This window comes from Condylura cristata, unplaced genomic scaffold (genome assembly GCF_000260355.1).
Source record: "Condylura cristata isolate star-nosed mole 26May11 unplaced genomic scaffold, ConCri1.0 scaffold00023, whole genome shotgun sequence".
Lineage (NCBI taxonomy): Eukaryota > Metazoa > Chordata > Mammalia > Eulipotyphla > Talpidae > Condylura > Condylura cristata.
This window is the reverse complement of record NW_004567124.1, coordinates 491,342-516,031: the sequence shown is the minus strand read 5'-3', so window position 1 is coordinate 516,031 and position 24,690 is coordinate 491,342. Positions and strand designations below refer to the sequence as shown.

General features: G+C 39.6%; 1 protein-coding gene across 2 annotated transcripts in view; it reads right to left on the bottom strand.

The window, feature by feature from the left end:
• NPTN (neuroplastin) overlaps positions 1–24,690 on the bottom strand; it is a 65,963-nt gene that overhangs the window by 5,011 nt on the left and 36,262 nt on the right. For both annotated transcript variants that reach the window (XM_004687605.2, XM_004687606.2), the window contains exons 2-5: positions 22,631–22,802; positions 18,672–18,766; positions 8,391–8,524; positions 3,909–4,182 (exon numbers count right to left, since the gene is read on the bottom strand). In XM_004687605.2, the coding sequence (XP_004687662.1) occupies positions 3,909–4,182; positions 8,391–8,524; positions 18,672–18,766; positions 22,631–22,802 (675 nt within the window). The remainder of the gene's footprint in view (positions 1–3,908; positions 4,183–8,390; positions 8,525–18,671; positions 18,767–22,630; positions 22,803–24,690) is intronic.

The following is a 24,690-nucleotide window of genomic DNA, read 5'->3' as shown; positions in this document are numbered from 1 at the left end:
CAAAACTCCTTTTCCATTGTCTTCATCTCACTGAGGAGGGGTTTGTCCCACTTAAAAGTTTGCTTGAGCTCAGCAAAGGAGCATTAAACCTAAGAAGAGATTACAGTTACTTCTAGTTTCCTTTCTTCTTTGGCCCTATTGTCTTTTCTTCATAAGGTGACTCGTGGACCCAGGTGACCTTTAGTTGAGACAACAAATGTGTTTGGTATATCATCTTAAAAATTCACATTTCTCTACAACATGGATGGACTGTTACAAAGCTTCATATGCTACCAAATGTTTTTTCACCAGTGGACATTGGGACATCAGCGTTAACTCTTAGCTTGAAAATGTTTAGTCTGGATTTATCAGTCACTAAAATGGTACCCAGAAAATGTCAAAAATTTCCCATATTGAGTTACTTTGACTTATATGCAAAAATCTCCCCCCCCCCAGGTGAATTTTTTATGTCAGTTCCTATGTTTTAACCTGAGGTTACTAAAATACGGGGGAAATACGGGGGGTGTGGGAAAGGGGTATGTGTGTGTGTGTGGGGGGGGTGTATGCATGTGTGCACGTGTGTGTGCCTACAAAGCCCAAGTGGGAACTAAACTAGCCAGTATATTTAAAGTCCAGATGCAAGAGGCACACTAACTGGACCTAATTTTTAGTGAATTATTTAAAATTTTCAGAAACTATAAAGAGGTGGACAAAGTGAAAACTGAAGCTCTTACTTGGCTCTATCATTTGCCTGTTCAGCAAACACCAAAGTTAAACAGTAATAGGCAGTTAATCTACCTACAAGACAACCTATTGGTTCAGAGACTAGAAGAGAAGCCTAATGGGATATAAAACATGAATTCCACCTATGAAATGTTATACATATATTCTCGTAACAAAAAGACATAAGCTTTTTTTTTTTCTGGAAACAAACCATAACCCTAATAAACATCTATGTGAGGAATCTAATGATTTTTTGGTGAAACATACAAAGGCTGAATTCTGTAAATCCAAATTTGTGTTTTTATACTTCTTCAATGTTCACTTAAGAGTTTTTCTAGTAATGGACTGTTACCAAGAACACAGATTGCCCAAATATGAATATTATCAGATTTATATGAAATTTTTTTCACATAAAAAATTCAGTGAGTCAGAAAAAAATTATATCTTGATAATAAAATACTGAATTGGCAGAGAAAAAAGTGTCAGGCCTATAAAAATTCATTTTCATAATGGTATATATATTAGTCAACACAAAGCCACAGTTACTGATAGTAACGATTCATCAGATCTAATGTACCACTTCATGCCTAAAAGGAAAGCGTGTGTAGATGGGGTTAAATTTGGGGCTGGGAAGGAGCACACGTGAGTAGTGTTGGTTCTTTTTATGAAAATTATTAGGAACTGAGGGAAAACTGCCTGGAGGAGAAAAATAATTGACCTTATTTAACGATTACCTCCAGGAATGGAGAAAAAAGGGGGAGAGGAACAGAAACGTGTAACAGAGAAGAGACAGGAGACGTCTGGGAAGAAACTACTTAAGTGACAGCATGGAGGTAGAGATGAGGTACAGAACCTGGGCCACACTGGCCGTCGGAAAGGGAGAGGAAAAAAGGTACACATTGTGATAATACAGCACCCCACATTTTGCACCCAGTCCAACAACAACAAAAAGGCCAAAGCTGCTTGCATTATTCTTCCAAGAGACTAGAGCAAAGAGATTTTACTGTTCACTTACCCTGCAGGCATTTCTTTTACGTAGGTTTCATTCACTGTCTACATAACAATTTTAGTTAGAAGAGATATTTTCCTTCCAGCAAACTGTTCAGATTTGTTAGCCAGAGGTCTCTAACAAACTGGTTCCCACTTAAATCCAAAAGCCATGGAACTCTTTTAAAAACAAAAAAAAAGATAGCAGCCCAGAAAACTGGGCAGGTGTCTCCACTTGTCAGACAACCAACACTAACCATTTCTCACATTAACTCAAAAAAGGTTTCTTCCACGGACACTAGGATAGTAACCAGGTAAATGAAGTGGCTTCCCACAAGAAACCTTTAGCAGGGACATGCTAAGTCAGTGTGTCGTTCTGATACAAGAGCAGCAGCCAGGCTTATCGAATTTTGGTTTTGCCTTTTCTTCTCTGATGTTCTGATTCCCAGTCTTTCCAAAGGGCAGACTGAGAAAATTGATATTCAGCAAAGGAAAAGCAATTTTGGGAGGGAGGGGGTCATGAAAAAGCCCCTTTTCAGCAGTGAGGCTTAACTGCTCCCCCAGAGCCAGCACTGAAAACAGACAGACAAGTAACTGTCACCCTTATTCTCAAATCTAAATATAGGTGCTCTGGAAGTCCTAGTATATAACAGGAAAGAGAAAAGATCTAGCGAAAAATAACATTAAGGATATATGAAAAACCTCAGGAAGCAGTTTCACTTCACAAAACAGCAGATCTATGACTTAGGAGAAAGTTAAAATCAGGGGATACACTCAGTGTTGCAGAGGCCCATCTATGTCCAGCAGATCCCACTATCTAGCTCACTGCTGACTGCACATTTGGAGGGAATTCGACCAGGTCTTTGTTAGTTTCAGCAAAACGTCTGTCCACCAGCATCCCCACAATCCTCTCTCTAGTTAGTACAGGCAACAAGACTTAGGAACTGCTGAGAAGAAAGGAAAAGAAGGGGAGGTAGTTGTTTTCAAACATTTTCTCCCAGAGTCTGAAGCCATTGAAGCTTTCAGGGATTGCTATTCCTTAGGGAACACCAGCCACCCTGTGCATTCTCCACGACACACGGTAGGTGCTGTGGGCCTGCTGGGCAGCTCAGGGACACACACAAGTTTGTGGGGAAGGGGGCAGCACCACAGTGCACAAGCACAGGCCCAGAACACCGTCACCACAGATTAGCTCCTACTGAACTAAGGGGTACACCTTGTCTGGCCGAAAATAGTGGTGCTGGTGGTGGTTGGTTAGCTGATGAACTTGTTTTTCTTGCTGATGTTACTACACTGGGTCAAAGAGTGGAGCTGGAGAGCTAGTTAGGGTCTGAGGTTCCGACACAGCCTACACAATAAGCTCCTGCAATTATAGTCACAGGGCTAGAAACAGAACATCTATGGCAAAAAAAAAAAAAATTCCCAGGACTCTTCTGACTGTAAGCAGGTTCAATGATCTAAGATTCTTTCTCTTTATAAACTTAACAATTTGCTGTATTTATGCTGTTACTATCAACTCTCGTCAGACCCTCAGCCAGTCTGAGGGTGTGAATGCTAGGCATGTACCCCAGGTTTTATTGCTTAGCCATTTTTATCTTGAAATGCAGGTACATCACATGCCATTCACCATTCTCGCCTGTGAGACACAGAGAAGCTAAATAGTGGGTGACAGCTTCACCAAGATCCTTGAAAAATCTATCAAATAGGCCAAATAAGGGAACACTGGCATGTTCCAATGGCTTTTTCTGAGGAGTCTGACTGGGCTGGGGCAGTTATCTACAGAGGTTATACCAGGCAACCATGTGATAACCAATTAGATACCTTAAATCTGCCTGGAAGGCCAGGTGGCCTGCGATCTTGGGGTGGCTTCTAGGCTTGACTTGGATTCTCCTCAAGCTCAATCTGCCTGTTGATCTGTATTGAAGGAGGATAGAGCTGAACAAAGAGACTGACAGCTGCCCATTCCCCACATGGGGCATAAAGGGCAGATGGGACTATGCTTTAAAGAACACCCAAATGGAGGGACAGAGCTAATAATTATAGCTCTAGGCAGCTAATGCAAAAATCCTGGGGATGGGTTTAAGGAACCAATGTAAGAATTTTCCTTCTCTCCTTTGGGATTGAATTCCAACATTCTTATAGTCCTCTTTAGGTGCTTGGAAACCACCCCAAGGAACCAACCCCCCAACATTACAGCTATTTTGTAGGGATGCTCTTACCATCAGGAACTTCATCTGGCCTCTTCCTCTTCTCATATACAACAATGATCACCACAAGGATGATGATTTCCGCCAGAATTCCCAAGAAAGGCCAGAGTGGGGCCAAGTGGCTCCGTACCCTAAGGATGGTGACAACGGAGGTAGTGCCAATGGAGTTGGTAGCATTACATTCATACTCTCCGGGATCTTCTGTGATCTGAAGATTCATGATGCTCAACTCAGTGTAATTTTCCTTGTTGATAATGAAGAAGCGGCCAGAGGTATTGACAATCTCCTGCTCAGGGACAGAGAAGGTGAGAGTACACAAAGGTCAGAGTAGGTAAGTAGTGCCCAAGACAGGATGATGCTATTCATTCTTAGCAAGATTCTGGCTGGGATGAAGGGGTAATATCTAGTTCTGTATTTGTCTGAAAAAGTTTAAGCATTCCCTTACTGACTGACTTCCCCCCAATGTCAACAACTACAAATCAACAAGCTTCTGAATGGAAGTGGGATAAAAGCCATCCCTGCTGTTGATTCTCCAGACTTCTCCAGCTTCCAGGGAAGAGACTGGAGGTCCTACCCTACAGGCCTGAAAAAGATCAACTGAATCTAGAAATGCTGCTTCCAACATTAGATAAGAAGCCACAGCAGGATGAAGATGAAGAAGTGTTTTGAGGATGAAGATGAAGTGTTTTGACCTCCATGGTTAAGCATGTATGCTTCCCCAGACTTCTCTGATGATTTCAAAGTCAGTACATCTATTGCACAGGAAGGAAACTTCACAGAATTCACCAAATTATCTTTAGAAAAAATGCGTAAGAATTTTTTCAGTCAGAGGTGGGGACATTCACAACTTCCCTTTTCTTTCAGAATTGGTCAAAGGAAAATTTTATTCAAGCACTCAATATTTACTAATTAATGTGTGTTATATGTTATATATACTACTAACAGTAAGGTGAGAGAGAAAAGGAAAATTGACATAAAAATTAAAAGCGATTGGGCTCTCCCTGGTGGCAGAATGGGTTAAAGCAACACATTATGAAGGAAGATCTCCGAAGCTACTGCAGCATGAGTTTGATCCCTGGCCAGGTTGCTGACCCTTGTGGCATGGCAGACCTCTCCTCACCTGCCCGCTGCTACCCTCAGCAGGGTACTTCATCAATCTACCTGTTCTGCTCCCCACTGTCTCTGGTGAACCCTTTCACCCACCAAACCTCTGGCCTGTACCCCTGTTCTATAAGCATAAATAAATAAATCTTAAAAAAATAATAATAATAAGAGCGAATGAATTCAAAAGAGAACCAGCTTCCACTGGGATGGCATAGGGACATGTTAAGAAGCCCCACAGAGTTATGTAGAATGCGCTGTAGGGAACACAGTGACTAGCAGACGAGTCATGGATGGTGAAATAAGCCAGAAAGAAGAAAAGTGTTAAATGGTTTCACTTAAAGGAAGAATGTAGAGATAACAAAAAAGGAATCAGAAAGGGGGGAAAAAAGTAACTAATAAAGTAAAAATCAACATCATCGGGCAACTATAGACCAGAAACACACTGTACGCGAGGAGGAGGGAGACGCACTATGGTGATGGTGCACGGGGAACTGGTGGGAATTAAATGGGGAAACCATACATTGTACAGAAATGAAGGATAATATGAATATATTTTTAAAAATTAAAAAAAAAGAATCAAGATAAACTTTCTTTTAAACTAGTAAGTCTAATTTGTGTCCTGGAGTGACAAAATACAAGTTATGGTATCTTTTGTTTTATTCTCTACATTATGCCTATAGTAGAATATGGATATAAAAAATGTGTAAAATACAAAATTGGTGGGAGTTTTTCCAATGCTGGAAGGATCACCTTGTAATATAATAAAGAAATATATTGGAGAAGAGAACTGAACAAGCAGGACAGGAGTGCTCTGAGCAGACACATACAGTAAACATAAGTGAGAATACATGACCAGATGTCTGGATGGAACTGGGATAGACAGCTGACCTCATGGGATACTGAGGGGATAAAAGGACTCAAATGTAATTTGTTACACAAGGCATAATCACAGACAGCAGGTGGGGGAGGGGGAGATACCCTTGGAATGATGTTCAGACCTATTTGTGTGATGAGTATGATCATGACCTTCAAAATTAGAGTTATCCTATGAAGCTTCAACTCTTAGGCATCTGAAAGCTGCCAATTCCACATAACAAGGAACCCCGATTTGCTTTAGCAAAAGGTTTTTGAAAGCAACAGAGTGAAATGGACATTTCCTTGTGTGCTCATTAATTCCATGCTTCTCACTTATGACTAGTCATACTGGTGTGCAAGCTTTCAATTATATATTTTTGAATACATGCAAGAAATTTTCTCTTTCCAATCAGTACACAGATATTGGATGAGATTTCTCCTATTGCCTCAGAACTGATGGAGAAGCTTCAAAAGTATCTCAAAAAACAAAGGGAACAAACAAAAAACACAACCCTGAGTTAGATACTCCTTCCAAGACTTATATCCCCAATCATCACCTAAATTACATTACCTTTTCCCAGACTACAGAGAAACCTGAACTAGAAGGGATGAAAGAATGAGTTTGCATTGTATCCTTCTACCTCAGAGCCAAGTGGAACAGGTGCCAAAATAATCACTCAAAGACTGGGAGTGCCAAGAAGAAAATCTTTTATAGTATTTGTTTAGGCAGCAGACTAGCTGCCTGATCTACACCTCTCAATTTTGAAAATTTTGTATGACACAAGCAAGACGTGCAGCCGATCCCACCATCTGAAGAGCCCTAATGCGCCAGCTCCTCCAGCTAACAAGACCGCCTTCCAAATGAGAAGATTCCAGCAGTGATAAGCTCAAGACTAGATTACCTGGAGCTGGAGTAAAGAAGGAATCAAAGGTTTACTTGGAGTGACTCTTATCTGAGCATTGGCCCTTTAAAGAACTAAGTTCACATACAGCCCAGTATCTAGAATTCTGCCACAAAGGCCAGTCAGTTAAGGCCACAGAAGTAGCAGCAACCCAAAGTAGACTAAGCAGGTGATACCAGTCCTCTCTTCCCACCCACACAAATGGGGAACCCAGAAAACAGTCCAAGTACAGTTCTGTGGCTTCCTCTTCCAACTCAGAGAGGGGATGGGAGATAAACATAAAATTTTGGATTAGACTGGACTTAAACTTCTTTAACACCACATTTCCAAAAGCTGTGGGAATCTCTCCAGAAAAGAAAGCTAAAAGCTGAACTGGTATTCAGGAAAAAACTGAAAGCACTTTATCTCAGCAATCAACCAAGTTTAGACTGTTCAACAAACTTGTTTACAAAGGCATCAACCTAGAAATAGGTTTTTGACTATTGCTCCTTCTTTGGAAGCTTTTTCGCCCAATGATACAAAGTTTGAAAGCAAGAGAAAGTAATAGTGTGATTTAAAATACAACAGATAATTAAAGATGTACATGAGTATGAGAACAATAAAGATGAAAACACACACTGAGGAACCCCAACTTGCTTTAGCAAAAGTTCAAAGGCCCTCCTACCAGGAAGCAGGAAAGAGAAATAAACATTTCCTTGCTAGCACCTTACAAGAAGAAATACTGATCTTTTAGGGCCTACTTTGAAAATATGTAACATAGCACCTTCATTTCTCCATTCCTTGTCCTCATTCCTCAATCCATCATGCAATGGGTTACTAAAAGCTACTCATCACTTCTATGTTAAAGCCATCATCACTACTCTTGACATAGATTACTGAGAAATCATGAATTAGAATGAATAATAAACTTGAAATTTTAAAATAAAAAAAGGTTGTTTTGCCACAAGTTTACCTTAGTCTGTATCCTTTCCAAAGAATCTGGATTACATATGTGTAGGGTCACTTCTGATTCCAAAGAGGAATGCTTGAAAAGTACAGTGCTGGGCATAGTTTTGGGACAGAAGGGGTATAAAACACTGTTTGACAGAAAAGTGATCAAACAGCTTTCAATCAAAAAGAAAGTGAAGTTTAAGGCTTTGACTCTCCAAACACTATTAAGAATTATCCCACAGAAAGAGGTTTTCTTTATCTGTTTTTGGAGCAGATATTGTCAGATTTCTGATGTCTAAAACTGCCCTCGATCTCGACATCAGGTTGTCCCCACTTCCTAGTAAGTACTTCCTGTGTTCCAGTCATATACTAATAATTGTTCTCATGGTTTCGTCCTCCCCCAAAACAACAAAGTAAAAGACCACTGCAAGAACAATAATTTCTTTAGGATAAATGCACTAAAATAATTGTAAAATTATGATTAAGAGTAGGGTTAGCTCATTCAATGGCTTACCATGAAGGCAGACAGCTTCAACAAAAAATGTAGACTCCAAGCTGGATAAAGACTCTCCGTGATCGCCAGATAAATTCTAACCATTCATGACTAGAAAGGGTAACCCAACAAGGTCGCAGCAACTTGTCCAGATGCATGAACTTCCCAGGAGCAACCAGACACAGCTGTATAGGGCCACCTCCTACTCACCGTGGGGAGACCATTCTCCTTTTTGTGCCATATCCACTCTGGGTGGGGGTAGCCAACTGACTTGCAGTACATCATGGCATCCTGTCCTTCATTCTTGTTCTCACTCCGTTTATGGCCAGTGATATCAGGAGCAGCTGTGAAAAAGAGCGGCAACAGTTACATTGTGAACCTTCTCTCTGACTAAGATAAAAGCCTCACTGGCTCAGAGCTGTTTATAATATTGTCAGTTTTTAGGATCATTCTCATATTTAGTTTTGATACTACTTATTTCAAGCCAGAACAGAGCAATGGATCCCCCACCCTTCACCCACCAAAGCAGCCCAAGCAGACAGCAGGATTACTGAATGTGAAACAGGTGGTTCTTACTTAAAGAGGGCATAGGCTCAATTTCCCTCCTTTAAAGAAAATACGAACAAAAGCTATTACCATCTCCTTTACCAAAGCTTTTTTCTTAAAACACCCACCCTAATGACAATTATGAACTCTATCAAATGTTGCATGGCAAAAACAATGATCGATTAGATCATTCCTCCTATCAATAAGAAATGCAACTAGTATCCCAAGAAATTATATTAATAGATTAAGAATCTCACTTGTATACCTAAATTACAGTAATTTTAATGAAGCCAATCTTAGGTGAATTTCTAGACACACCAAAAGCTATTGGTGTTCTCTGCTTCTAGGGATCACTTAGGAAGAAATAAATAGTACCTGTGGTCTAAAATTTGGTAAGTTTCAAGGATCTAAGAAGCATGAGAGGGGAAGCTAATTCTTTGAAGTTGGTCTTATTTTTATCTTAACTATATTTACAACCATACTTTATCAGAGTAATCTGAGCAATAAAGTGGGCCAAATGTCATTTTGTTGTCCAAGAGGTAAAAGAATCAGTAAGCCTGGCCCAAATCCCAGTTTTGCTGGTTCTTACAATTATTCTGTGCTTTAGTTTTGTATCTATTATCAAAGAGACATTATTTGAAACCCCTACCTACATCCATTATCTATGGGTAAATAAGCAAGATGTCAAAACAGTCATCTTGAGACTATAGAACCTTGTGCAATTTAATTGTATCATGGGTGTGTCCCATGTTTCCTCGACTTAAAAATAATCCAGACTCCTGGTACTCTCAGACTGTGCTTTCCAGGTCACCTCCAGAGGCATCTAGACAGGAATGAAATGAATAAAACCCAAAGCTCTCTCTCTCTCTAATAACTCCTGATCAAAGCGAGGCTTGTTTAATACAGCTAGCATGAGTTATTTTCTTGTAAAGGAACTATTTTTATTTTCTAGGCAGACTTCTTCACTGTGGGAGAAGGAGTGGGTCAAACTGTCATACTCTTGTTTCCACCCAAACAAACTTCTACCACCATCAGCCACTCCTCAGGCCACTCTTCAACCTGGTCACTATTCATGAAAATTTTCTTCAGTCATAAAAACTAAAGACCACCTTAAACACTCAAAGGAGTAAGCTTTGTAGCCCTCACTAACTAAAATAATATTACAAGAAATGGAAAGACACAATAAGTAGCAGAACTGCCAGATTTTCTCTCTGTATTTCATTTATCTGAGACACTTGGTGATATCTACTATATGTCAAATAGGTCAGTGATAGGGGCAGGCCTTTAACAGTTACAAAGAAAGTTAGAGAGTAGGATCACTCATATATCTGTGGAAAAAAAAACACTTAATGGCAGAAGTATGTCTGTTCTATCCAGAAACAGCAAGGAAGAGTTCAGCGGAAATGCAATTAAGGGAAAATCAGAGATTAAGAGTCCAGGTGGGATAGGATTTTGTAGGCTATCTTTTTGATTTACTAGGGTCAGCTGGGAAACCACTGGTGAATACTAAATACAACTGTGAAATAATCTGTATGTTTTAAAAAGCTCCCTCTGGCTACTACCTGAGTAATTATAGAAAAACAATGGTGGAAGCAAAACCAATTAGGCTAGGCTAGTATAAGCAAGGGAGAGCACAGGGTTGTCTGGACTGAGGACAGTAACAGCAGAAGTAGATATATATCATTTTGTAGGCTATCATAGCATTTGTTAATAGATTGGATGAGGGATGTGAGAGAAAAAGGAGTCAAGCATGACTTCAAGGATTTGTCCTGAGCAAATACAAGAATGGAGTTGCCAGTTACTCAGTGAGAGACTGCCAAAGAACCAGGATGACTGGTTTATTTTTATTTTGTTCTGTTTGAGGATGAAACAATGGTGGCAAAAAAACAAAAAACCAGGAGTTTAAAATTAGGAAGTCTGATACTTATTTAACATTCAAGTGACATTGTCATGTAGACAGCTGAAAACCAAGTCTGAGCTCAGGGGAGTGATAAAAAATGGAGATGTAATTTTCAGCTGACAGGAGGTATTTTTTTTCCACTTCTGTCTCCCTTGCCCCACTTATTTGACTAATTCCAACAGTCCTGTGAATTCAATACCACAAGCTGCTAGCTTTGAGACATCACCAATATTAACAGTTGAACACATAAAGCTAAAAGTTGAGTTGGTTTATAGTTCATGGCAAAGAGTCACCATTCTGAAAAGACCCAGACTTAAAGACCAAGACCTGGGAGAGGGGTACAGATGACCTTCAGTGATTTGGCATGTAAATGGAAAACAATGCTTCTCCTTTTCACTTCATCTCCTTTGGTATTTTACAGAGGCTTACTCACAGATACAAACATAGCTTGAAAGCTACTATGTGGAGAAACTTTATGCACTTAGTAACTTAGTTTATGCTCCACCACAACTTCTGAGCCATGGGCCCTACCTGGTGGCACAATGAATTAAACCACTGCACTATGAAACTAGCTGCAAATGCTTCAGCACAAGTTCAATTCCTAGCCAAAGAGGTAATCCACATAGCATGGCAGACCTCTCCTGACCTGCCCGTTGCTCCCCTCAGCAGTGTACTTCCTCAGTCGGCCTGTTCTTCTCCCCACTCTGTCTCTGATGAATCCTCTCACTGCCCCTGCATCTCTGGCCTGTACCCAGATCTATATGCATAAATATGTACATCTTTAAAAAAAAAAAATTCTGAGCCATGTTTACACAGAAGTTACAAGAAAAAAACTTTTCAGTTAAATCTGTTGCTGCTTTCTCCTCAACTTAGCAAAGAATTCTGCATGTATCTTAGGAATACCCCATCCACCTAATGTACTCAGGAATACTGCTTACTCACTTTTTCAAGATGGACCCGGGCAGAGAAATTAACCCATGTCACAACAATCTACCATTATGTGAAGGTGATTATAACCATGATCACCTTGGTCTCTGGGTAAATGAAGAGTTTCATTTCTTTCTGTCTTTTATGATAGCAACCAAGTCAGAAAGCCTGTCCCTGCCCACCAATTGAGCAGGACAATGAGCCTACACTGAGGAAGATAACTAGATTCTTAAGAGTACATGTCAGCAATGGTCAGAGAGGGAGCCCCCTAGGGCTCAGAGTCTGCGATGATTTGTAAATAGTCCACAAATAAAACTTTGACACTTATTTTCACAGAGCCTCATTCCCCTCCCCCAGAGTGTGGACTGGACTTGGTGACAATTCTAATGAATAAAATAAATCAGAAGTAAAGATGAGAAACTTTGGAGACTAGGTCACAGAAGACAATGCAGCTTTCTCCTTGCTATTTCTCTGGGACCATATACTCTGGGGGAGATTTGCTGTCATACTGGGAGACTCAAAGCAGTCCACGAAGCGGCCACACAGTGAAGGACCAACACCTCCACTACAGCTGTCTGAGTGATCCAGGAAAGAGCTTCTAGTCCCAGTCAGACCTTTGGATAACTGCAATCTCAGCTAACAGCTCAGCTGAAGCCCCATGGAAAACTCTCCCAATACAGTGTATTCTAAGTCCTGATCCACAGAAACAATGAGGTAATTTTTGTTGTTTCAAGTTACTAAAATTGGGGTCATTTATTAGGCAGCAATAGATAACAAATATAACCACTGAATGAAACATACATTACCCTATCTTTATAGATTAGAAAATTCAAGTGTGGAAAAATTACTTAACATCTAAAATTATTCTGCTAATAAATAGTAATGCTAGAATCCAAATTCAGGGCTACCTCTGCCCTGTAAAGTACGAGTGGTCATGTTTCTTATACTGTGCCAGATACCAGGGGAAAATAAATCAAATTTCAAACTAATACAGAGTTCATAAAATAAAAATATACTCATGGACCTAGCAAGACTTTACTCGGTGTACTACAAGAGAAAGAAAAAAGCTTTAAGCTTAAAGTTAAAGGAATGTGATCTCTGTTGAGACTCTTACTTACCAACTGAGTAACCTAAGGTGGATCATATAAAATCCTTTGAGTTTCAGTATCTACCTCTTAAAATAGTAATGATATCCATGCACTTTCACAGAGGTCTTGTGATGATTAGATTATATCTCTGGATCAGTTTAACACAATGATTAGAGCTACTGTCAGAAACAGTTAAACAGAGCTATTAGCAAAGGAAAACCTAAGACTTCAGCACTGTTAGTTCTCAGAAATGAGGATGTTGAATATTATGTGTTCTCTCCCTGCATGGTGGTATAAAGAGGTTTTTGTTTATAACTCAAATATGAGGTTTAATCAGATGAGATATTAACAAATACACTGAGTAATGAACAGCCTGTTTTACCGCCTCCCTTTCTTTGGGCTTGCAATTTAATCATGAACTGGTTAGCCCAATCCTGTGCCGAAAAGATGGGCCTGAGAAGTCTGCCGGGAAATACTCCTTGCTTCCCTTGTCCCTCGCTGGGACATACAGATTGAGTGGTGAAAGTGAGGGACCAAGAGAGCAAGGAAGTAATAAAGAGAACCTTGTAATCGATCAAAGACCCACTTACTTGAGAATAAACTCACTTCTTGGCCTTGTTAGTCCCTCACTATAGTCAGCTAAGAGGTAGCTTTCCACAATCATGATGAATGGCAGTGCAGTGGTTCTCAGCATCTTAGTTATCCAACCATTTGATCCAGCTTCACTATCTAGGTTTGGCTTAAGGACAAAGGCATGTTCCTCACTACCCTCTGTTGCTGACCTGCCTGAACTTTCTGAGTTTGAGTAAAGCATCCAGCTTCTCTGCCAGGCTGGTGGATGGAGAAGTGTCAACTCAGGCAATGTAGGCATTTTCAGCTAACGCTATTGTCAGAGTTAAACAAAGCTGAGAAAGGAATCAAGGTATGGAGCCTCTTACATAAGACTGTTTATATGATGGTCACTTTTCAAAAACTATCCAAAGCCTCTCAACTCACTTTCATCTTAAAGGTGCTATGAAGTCGGGCTGTCGCCAAGCCAATTGTGCAGATGACATTTGCTTTTCTTACTTGACATGAGTTCCAGAGACATCTCATCTCTGCTACAGGTAAAACAGTGGCGAAAGATGGAGGGAGAGTTAAAATTTACCAGTAGCCAAGGGCTAAGCAATATGAAACTGGTTAAGATAGAACAAGGAGGATGATGGCTTTTAGTTCACAAGGCTTCCTTACAGTAAAATCGTCATTGGTTGTGAAGACTAGAGCAACCTGGACTTGTGCTACCTTCTGCAGGTAAGGTTTTTCCCTTTCCTGCGGGTGAAAACACTGAAAAGTCTCTGAAGTCTCTAAGACAGCAATTCTCATTTGCGGCTGGACAACAAAAGCATGAGTGCTTTTAAAAAGACTGATTCCCGGCCCTCCCTGGTGGCGCAGCGGGTTAAAGCACAGCACTGAGAATCTAAAGCTGCTTCCGCATGAGTTCGATTCCCGCCTGCCCCGGAGGTGACCACATGGCGTGGCAGACCTCTCCTGAACCGCCCGCTGCTCCCCTCAGCAGTGTACTTCGTCGATCTGCCTGTTCTGTTCCCTGCTCTATCTGTGGTGAAGCCTCTCACCGCCCATGAGCCTCTGGCCTGTACCCCAGTTCTGTATGCAAAAATAAATAAATCTTAAAAAAAAAAAAAAAAGACTGATTCCCCAGCCATATTTCATACACATAAAATCCAATTTAAACACACTGTTCTAACATCTCTCTTGCTACCTGTGTTCAAGATCCAGGGACCATAAAGGAAGGAATGTCCCATAAGACTGGGAGATGAGCGAAAGTGCAGGAGGAACTGAGTAGATACTCTCAAAGATGAGAAGCTGACAATCACTACCACTAGGAAAGCAGTTAGAACTCATTTCCTTCAATAACCCCAACTGTCATCTGTGTCTGTGTGAGGTCCTCTTAAACACAAGATGGCCAAAGCAGTGCAGAAGCTTAAAGACCTTATGCCTCATGCTGTATCATACAACTGGGGAGCTGAGGACCAGGGAAGAAAAGTGACTAGTTAGGGTTAGAATGAGTTTAATAGTAAGGCGAGGATTAGAATCCGTTTGTTTTAACTCTCAGTCCAAGGCCTTTTAATTGTTACATGCTCAACAGAGCAGCTTGTCTTAGAGTTTAGAGAATGGGCTCTGACACTAGAAAGCCTGGGTGAGAACCCTAAATGCTTAGGTTAACTGTCACACTGAGCAAATCATTTAATTCCCTGACCCTCAATTTTCTCACCTGAAAGTGGAGATAATAATAGCATTTACTTCTGAGAGTTGTGGAGACTAAAGGAGAGGCTAGGAACAAGTATTTCACCTAGGATTGGGCCTGGCATTTAATAAGTGTGCAGTAATGTTAGTCATTCTTTTTCTTTTTAAGGTACACCTGAAGAACGAAAAAGAAAGAACAGACATGATTATTTGGGTTGAGGCTGATGTTCAAAATGCTCTAGCAGCTTTAAAGTATTATTATTATTAGTCTCTCAAAGATTTTCTAAGTGGTGGCAATTATGGATCAAACCAGTTGACACCAATTCTCACATAAAGGATGTCACAACCTCTGAGCCTCCTCTCCTGTCAAGCTTGCTGCCTATCAAATAACCATGAAAAATGTCTGCATGCTAGAAGTGCTATACAAATGTAAGATGTGTATTATTGCTCTTATTAATGATATTTGTCATCATCACCACATAGCTCATCTTATGCCATTTTGAACACAGATACATAATTTGAAAAGCCATATAACAGAATAGGAAACACAGATGCAGGGCAAGAAATTCTAACATTCAGTTATAATCAAACAGAAAGCAAGCTAAGAAATAGGGAAGCAAAAACCAAGATTAATTTTTGCTCTGATATCCACCAAAAGACTGTGAAACTCATCTGAAATGCCCATGAGCGGGGATAGAAACCTTCCTGGAGTTGGGACAAACCTTTCACAAGAAATAATGCCATGTTTATTGCAAGGATTTGATGACCACCAAAATCCTCTGAAAACAACAATGAAACTCAAAATCCCTATTTCTTGGATTAAATGTAAATGACTGAGGGGGTAAATAAAGATACAGTCTGGGATTCAAAAGATTTTTTTTTTCCATTTTTTAAAATTACCCAAAAACTGTTTTAATCACACTTTAATTCTGGAAAGGAAGAAAGGGTAAGAGAGAAGAAGGAGTTGAAAGGTTGAATAATTACCAAGTTAGAAAATTTCAACACCTATCTGTTCATGAATTCTCTGTAAGTCTCTGGAAGACATATGTCCAAAGAGTTAAAAAGCTAGGGAAAGAGATGTAGCCTGAGAAAGGATGGACTATGACGTAGAGGTCCCACTAAGGGCTCATCATTTTTGTTTGCCCTCTTTTGGCCAGCCCTACTCCCCAGGCAACCTTCAGCACTTGCTCAGGTCACCTAAGAAATGTAACCCTTTAACAGTAATAGTATCCTCCTGTTTACAAAGTGCCTCATTCTTGTCCTTTAAAGGGGGTTGGGAGGGTAGAGACCTTCCTTTAGGCCTTTCCCACTACATGTAGATACACTACCTCCCTCAAAATTCTTTCTTGACTGGAAAAAGCATTGTCACCTCAGGGCTGTCCCTATCTCTCATTCCTTCAGCTTTTTATATGCAATTTAAGACTTGGTAATATGACATATAAAGCCCAGTCCTTGGCTAGTCTAAGTCCTACACTCCCACAGCACTGATTATTTCAGAGAAGTTCTGAACTGCAGTAAAAGGGCTAAGTGTAGAATAGTTGTTAAAGAAATATACCAGTGTCATCTGAATTACACTGCACTAAACTGCTGATTCAGTTAAAACCACAAAGAGTTCTCAGACTTCCTTTCAACAGAGGTCACTTAGGTTCCCTGAATACCCTGAATTTCTGTTCTCAAGTACAATTACCTCTTACCTATTACTCAGCAGATTTTTCAAATCATTATAGCTATAAAAAGGTAATTGCCTCTTACCCCACCCTGGAGGAACTGAGCAAATAAAATTAGTTTATATGGAAATACTTGGAAACTACATGTACACACAAGTTTAAATTCAAGTTTTCTACTCCAGCCGTAGTCTAGGTTTGAGTAAACATGGCCCTGAGTCTATGGCAAACCTTGTATAGAAAAAGGCAAAACAATCTTTAATCAAACTAAACTATCTCTAATCTGAAAGACATTAAAAGTTCAGTTGTTTTCTATCCAGATATTATGGAGAGAGAGAAGAGTTCCCTATAAATTTTCCTGAGAGTTTAATATATCTGTCCAATCTGGTCAAAGAATACATTTTTAAAACCAGGATAACGTAACTCACCCAGACTTCCTCACAGAGCTGTTCAAAGTACAATGCAACAGTGCACAGTAAGCACCTTCACTATGGTAAGAAACTATCTAAGCTTCCTCTGAAAATACTGCTGCCTACAGCCTTCTAGTCTTAACCCCTCCAAACTAGTACCTTAATACCCACTAAAAACAATGTGAGGAAAGATGCATGAAACCACTGAATCCCACTTTCTCAAGCACTTTTTCTTTCTTAAGGAAAACCACCTCAGTTTCCACTCCTGAAAGTGTTGCTGAGAAACCATTAACACCAAATCAATATGATTACTGTTAGTCAGCACTTGGCAATCGTATGTAATTGTCCTTTAGGCTTGGAGAGGGTGATTAACACACCACTTTCCCTCCCTCATCCATCCTGTTGAACTCTGTGACAAAGGTTCAGCCTTACTGCAGGGCTATAGGTCTCATAACAAGGGGTGAAACGTCTCCACACATAGCTCAACTCACCCAGGTAGGGAAAGGCCCTTGGCTAACTTAAAAGACAATTTCCTGTATTTTCACGCTCATGTTAAACAAATGTGGTAGTCTTCAAACAGATCTCTACAAGAAGTCAGTGACTTAGTCAAATCCCACATCATTTGGCCTGTATAAACAGAATCATGCCACTATGGCTCAACCCCTCAGGTATTAAAATTGTATTAAGCAGCCAGATGTGGTACTGACCATCCCTACATCAGCTTGCAAGTTGAAGCTGTGTTACCTCAATTTATAGCTAGAATGTACAATGGAAACTTGGAATATGTCTATGCCTTTGTTGAATTTTAATCTCCCAAATATTTTAAGAAAAATCTGAATACCTGCTGGGTAGACCCTACCCATTTTCTAAATTTACCCTTCCAGCTACTACAGATTCCCTAGTAGCTTCAAAGGATTCAAAGGAAATGTTTGTGTCTTTCCTAAGCAAAATGAAAAAAGAAAATCCATCTCACCTTTTCCGTCTAAACTCAAACAGGAGTCCTAGCTTCTTCCCATGGTCATTTTAGACAATGAAATAACCTCAGGATTGGGGATTAAGACCTCGGTTTTACGATTAGCTCTGCCACAAATTCCCTATATTACTCTGAGCTAGTGATTTCACTTTCTGAGTCTCAGATGCTTCTCTGAAACAACATGGCAAATGTGGGATGAATGATGTTAGGTAGCTCCAACTCTTTATAGAGAGTTTCTTGGAACTTCCAGGTTATAGCCTCATTAAAATGTCATGAACCAAACTCTAACGAATTATCCTCAAATACATATGTTCACCATGAACAGTGTACTTTGTTAATACTTCTGATCCATTTCTATATTATAATACTTAACAAAACACTACTCAAGAACTTCACCTAAGGTTGAACCTTATGAAAGTACCAACTGGCAAACTTTTTTGTCTCAAGAATTTCACATGAGTAAACCAACTATATTTACTTATTTAATCATCGTAACAAACCCATGAGGTAGATACTGCTGATATCCTTACTTAACAAAAGAGGAAATGGAAGCATGGAGATTCTTAATTTGTCACAGCCTGATAGCCTGGATGAAGGGTTTAGACTTAAACCTAGTCAGCTGATCTAATCATAATGTTATAATCTTCTCACAAAGGAAGCAAGAAGTATTTGAAGACCAGGAGTCTGGAACAAAGGAGTATCTTGAGAGGCTCACACTGCAGCCTCTATTGAACTGTACCTTTCACTTCAATGGTGGCATTTGCCTTAGGAGCACTGACAAAGTGATACACACAGTGGTATTCGCCTGAATCCTCAGCTCTCGGCTTATTGATCCTGCATAGATAAGAAGAAAAATCCAGTTAGGAAGCTGAGCACAGTCAAAATATACAAAAAAAAGGAGAATCAAAGGAGCAACTAGGGACCCTGCTCTCCAAATCACACCTCTACCTGCAACTTATATCCTCCACACTAAAAACAATATCCTCCCTCTTCTATATCCCAAATTATTTGGGCCTTTTCCTGTTAGGGTGCCAGAAATACAAAGGCTGTATAATAGGAACATGGTCACTAACCATATAGTATTAAGGTACTTTACTCTTTTGAAAAAAATAAACTGCAAAACAAGTAAGTAATCATAATAGAGGGCTGCACAAAGTACTAAATCTACACTCAGAGAAGATGGAGCTATCACTAAACACTTGTTCACTAGTAGTTCCAATCAAACAGAAAAAATGCAAACTTTTTTTAGTGCTTCCTAACGACCTTGTCTTGGTAGTTCTTTCTACCCTGTACCTGGCCTTTCAACAAATCTTCTCCTACTAAGACACAGGAACACTTCTTTAAAAATTTTTTTTTTTTTTACTTCAAAGCATCAGTCACAGAGATTCAGTTAACCTTTAAAGGTTTTTAGGTACAATTCAAACTCTAGGACCCTGCACCAGCTGACCTCTGCTTAGCTCCCTAGCCTCATGTTAATCACTTTCCAGTCCCACTAATCTCAGTATTCAAAGTGCCAACCATATTCCTACCTCAAAACCTGGACACAAGATGTTCCTTTATATAGAATGCCCTTCCCCTCACTCTAAGCCTAGTTAGTTCCCTCCCCACTGTTGTTGGCTAATAATATGCCACTGCCTCCCACCCCAATCTAAGTGATAGCTCCCTCCCTGACATTCTTTCTCACACAACACTGTAATTCTTTGTAGCACCTATCACAATGTTTAGTATTTGTGTAATTTCTTAATTACTGTTAATTTTCCCAACAGCCAAAGGAGAAGCATCATTTATTTGGTACACCCAGCATATAGGTGGTGTCTGGAATATAGAAGGGGAATCAATAAACAAATGAAAACAAACTCAGAGTTCACAGCTATGCATAGATTCAGACCACTGAAAACAAAGTGCAAAAGAGGGAATTGTATGAAGTGTGTATGGCCAGGACAGCAACTCCTCTGATTCTCACAGGATGATTCCAAACAAGTTTTCTTGCCCTTGAGGACCAGCATCACACCAGCTAGGTACAGTAATATACCCCAAACGTGTGCAGAAAGGTGAGTTATTACAGAAAACAGAACAGGTCAGAAAACAACCTCCAGGTCAGTAAAATATAATTAAAATATAATACTTGTGATGGTTAAGTCTCCCCTGAATTAGTTATGTCTAGGAAAAATTCCTAACCTCAACCACTGACCATCTCAATATATAATCTATCTTACTGTTCACATGGAAAAAAGAAATCAAGATTATGGATGAGGAGACATTCCTGGGAATGTCTCAGTATATCTATTCTGAGAGAGCAGTCAAGACTCTTCTAAACTTGACACAAGTGCCTCTTGTTAAATCAGTAAGCTCTGATAGGAAAGCAGACACCAATCATCTACTCTTAGCAAATGTTCAAGTTTGGAAGAAAAGCAGCAGCTTTCTTAGGGCTTACACTGACTCTAAGTTCCTTGAGAAAGATTTGGGAGGATGATTCCCATGCTTGACATCATGCCTATGGCCTCAAAGTCTCCCCACAACATTCTCTTTGACTAGTTGTTGAAGAACAACTGAGAAAATGGAAAATGACCTCTATAAGCTAAGCATAAGCAGGATCTGAAACTTTCCATGGCTCACTTAGGCCCAAAGACTCTTCAATTTTTATTCTATAAAATGTAGGAGGAACAGATTCCTTGAAAAAAATCTGACAATACAGAAAACCTAAGACAACCTCAGATATTCTGAGAGAAAAGACACAAACTCAAACTTTATAAATTTCAAAGCTCTGTGGTGACACAGAAAAGACCCAAGAGAAACAAGATTAGGAACTTTTTACCTTGAAAGACAAATACAAAGACAAACTTGTAAAACTAATGGACAAACCAAGAATAAAATGCCTCTTATCTCACTCAATAACTCTGATTAACTGTTTCCCAACTATGAAACTACAACTTAAGTATATCTTGGAGGTTACCTTTCTAATGTTTGTATCAAGAGGTAGATTAACTTGCCACTAAATGACAGATTAGAGCAGAAAAAAAACAGTGACCTAGATTCTATAGTCAGAAGATCTAGAACCTAGCCTTTATTCTAATGTAATTAGATAACAAGATTTGGCCTTGAAAGCATCCAAGAGCTAGGGTATGAAAAATGTCAGTTCTGCAAAATGTCCTTGCTACTACTTGGGTACAATTGGTTTTTCTGGTTTTAGTCCAGTGTGCTGCTCTTTCTTTGCACTATAATCATCTTGCCAAGCAAGATTAGCTGATCCTTTTGCAGCTTGGTTTTCAAATAGGAACAAACTAATCTTAAAGGATTAGTCACCAAATCTTTGGGTCCCAAGTAAACTACAGCCGGCAGCTATCCTTTCATCAAAGGATATTTCCAGTGTACCATCCTTATTCCTAGTCACTGAAGAGCCCTGTATCTACTGATCTTGATCAGGTTTGGTCATTAAACACTCCTAAAGTAATTAAGAAATCTATCCAGTGGAAAGATCACTTAGGGTGATCTCTCCAAGAGTCCTAAAGCAGATTTCAATCTGCTTCTTTAAACCATAGTATTAAGTCAATAGAACTACATTCTAATTGTGACTCTTCAATAATTAGCACTATTACCCAGAACAACTCACTCTCTATGCCTTCGGTTTCTCTTCTGTCATACACAAGGGATCATGTATGGTTTTAAAACCTAATTGTTCTTTAGAATCATTTGGAAATCTAGAGATTTCTCAGCCTATTATAGATAAGCAAGTTTAGACTTTGCATAGGAACCTTCTCAGACCATGAAGGTAACAAACAAGAAATCAACTACAAAGAGAAAGCAGAGAAACCTAACAGATGGAGACTGAACAACTACTAGTGAATGAGTCAATGAGGGAATCAAAGAAGGAATCAAAAAATACCTCTAGACAGTGACAATCAGGACACAACTTTCTAGAATACATGGGACTTAACAAAAACAGTACTAAGAAAGGAGCACATAGCCATAAAGCCGACATCAAGAAACAAGAAAGTACAAACCAACAGCTTGTCTCACATTTCTGGGAACAAAGACAACACAAAAAAATACAGACCACACTTCCTAATGTATGTAAATGCAAGAATCCCCAATCTTACCACTAATATTCAATATAGTATCAGAAGCCCTAGTTGGAGCAAGTAGGCAAGAGAAAGCTATAAAAGGAATCCCAATTGGGAAAGAAGAAATAAAGCCATCATTACTTGCAGATGATATGGTAATATACAGAGAGCCCTGAAGACTCCATTGAAAAACTAATTAAAACAGTAAATCAGTTCAGCAAAATGGCAGGATACAAAATCAACACAAAAATCAGTTGGCTTCCTAAAGCAAATAATGTCTTCTATATTTCTATCAATCATTAAAAGAAATATAGAAGACATGAAAGAAAGGGAAGGATATTCCATGTTCATGGACTAGATGAATCACACAATCAAAATGGCCATCCCACCCAAAGCAATTTACCGATTCATTGCAATCCCAATAAAAACTACAATGGCATTCTTCAAAGAAACAGAACAAATATTACATGGAACCACAGAAGACCCCAAAAAGACTCTCCAGAGGAAAACTGTGTGTGGATGTGTGTGTGTGTGAAGTTCCTCCCACATAATACATAATATAATTATAGATTATGAATGTCAAGTAAGATCAACCACATCCCCTCCCACTGTCCCAGGAGCTACTAGCTTTTCTCACCTGTATTCCATGTTGCTGGCATTCTTACGAGTAGCAGTCAGTTCTACACCATTCTTTGTCCAGTAGCTGTATGTGAGGGTGTGAGAGCTGGAGGTGAGGTTACACTGCAGGGTGACAGGGAGAGCAGGGCTGTCTCTAATAATGACCTCTTCACTGGTGACAATCCTTGGCTCTGTAATAAGAGTACACAATGATAGGAAGCCATAGCCTTCCATTCTCTGCAGCCCTGGCCTGAGAACTGGATGGGGAGGACAGGGAGAATAGAAGAAGAGGGAGGGCAGACAGGACCACATGAGGAATTTCACTTTACCACTTTGGAGGAAGTCAAGAAAGGAAAAACAATGATTATAAGCAAATGACCACTAGCGCAGACAACAGCCTGAAGACCAGTTGGCCTAGACGTGAAAAGAATGGGAGTATTACAGGTGCTTGTGCTGGCAACAATCCACTTACGCTTTTGAATACCATCGTTTTATGACATAAGAAACACCAACCAATTCGGCTTCAATTAGAAAACCAGGCTCCACCTTGTAGTTCTAAAGACAAAGGCAGTATCGTTTATATAACTAATAAATTCCCTGAGATACCATTAGGGCTTAGAACAGTAACAGTTATAATTAAATAACATGTACATGGTTTTTCCCACATTTGAATTTGATAAACTATGGCAAACCAGCCATGGCCATTAATTGTACAGAAAGACAGTATAGATTCTAAAAGCAAATTTCCTAGAGGAAGCCTATTGCATTTTCCAAATTTTGCCAAGGGAAATTTCTTAAGGAACCATCAGTTTTCCTCTCAAGCCCATATTTATTCCCAAAACAAAATTCTTTTCAGAATTTCACTTAAAACAAATTGCATTTGGAGATAGTATAATTTTAACTAGGATGCAGTATGTATTAGTATTATGGGCACTAGAATTTCAGAGCTGAAAAACTCAAAAGAGTAACCTGAATCCCACTCTTTAAGAGTTAGAAAGGTAAAATGACTTGTGCAAGGCCATAATTATTATTAATGGTAAAGATGGGCCTAGAGCCTAGTAAACAGATTTGACTGAATTCTCTATGCCTCCCAACCCAATTCCCTCCCTTTACCCCTCCCCCTCCATACTCACAACCCCCAAGGCAAGTTACAGACTTCATCATCTGGTTCTATATTGGGTTTTGATAACCTGGGATCACTAATTTAGGATCTACAAATATTATAACACCATTGAGCAAAAATGTTCTGAGGTACACTATGTCATTCCTGGAAGGTTCATCGCTCCATTGAAGTTGAGGTATTTATTTGTCATTATTTCTCTTAAATCTTCCCAGGCTTAGTTCTACTTTTGGTCAAACATTTTTCAATTGAAGTCTAAACTAACAGTTACCTTTCCCACCCACTATTAAAGGTATTTGCACTTTTATTTTTTTTTCCCAATTTTCTCAAAAATCTTTGAGACTTCCCTTTCCCTACATGTGGCTACTTCCTATATACAACTCTATAAGCAGCTCCCTCACACCACTTCATGGCTGTAATGGTGACTCTTAATTTTAGCCAACAGAATTCTCTCCCTCTGCTGGAACTAATATTGTACACTGTATAAAGGAGAGAGGAGGAGAAATCATGGGACACTTGAAAAATGTAATGTCTAAGAACCTTCTAATCAACATAGAATTTCTAACTTGTAGAGCTGATATCTTCTAAGAAACTTGTGATAAAGAAGGCAAATCCTCAAGTTAGCTCAATTAACAATTGATTCTCACTATACTGCAACTTTGGCAAAAGGCTAGTGGTTATCTTCCACTCAGCACTGGTCCTTATTGGTAACATCAAACAAGGTCTCTATGTACAGATAATGGAGGCATAGCAGCCACTAAGACAGAAGCAGATGCATGTAAACATGTTAGCGCAGTGGTGTCCCAAGGTTTCCAAACACACTGGACAGAAGCCAAATCCCTGGGCCTTAAGAAGTCGAGCAGAACGGCTGCAAACCCTGCAATGAAAGGCGCACACATACCATCAGCAAAAAGCATCACAATTCCAAGAAAAAATCAAAACCAAGCAAAAACAAAAGG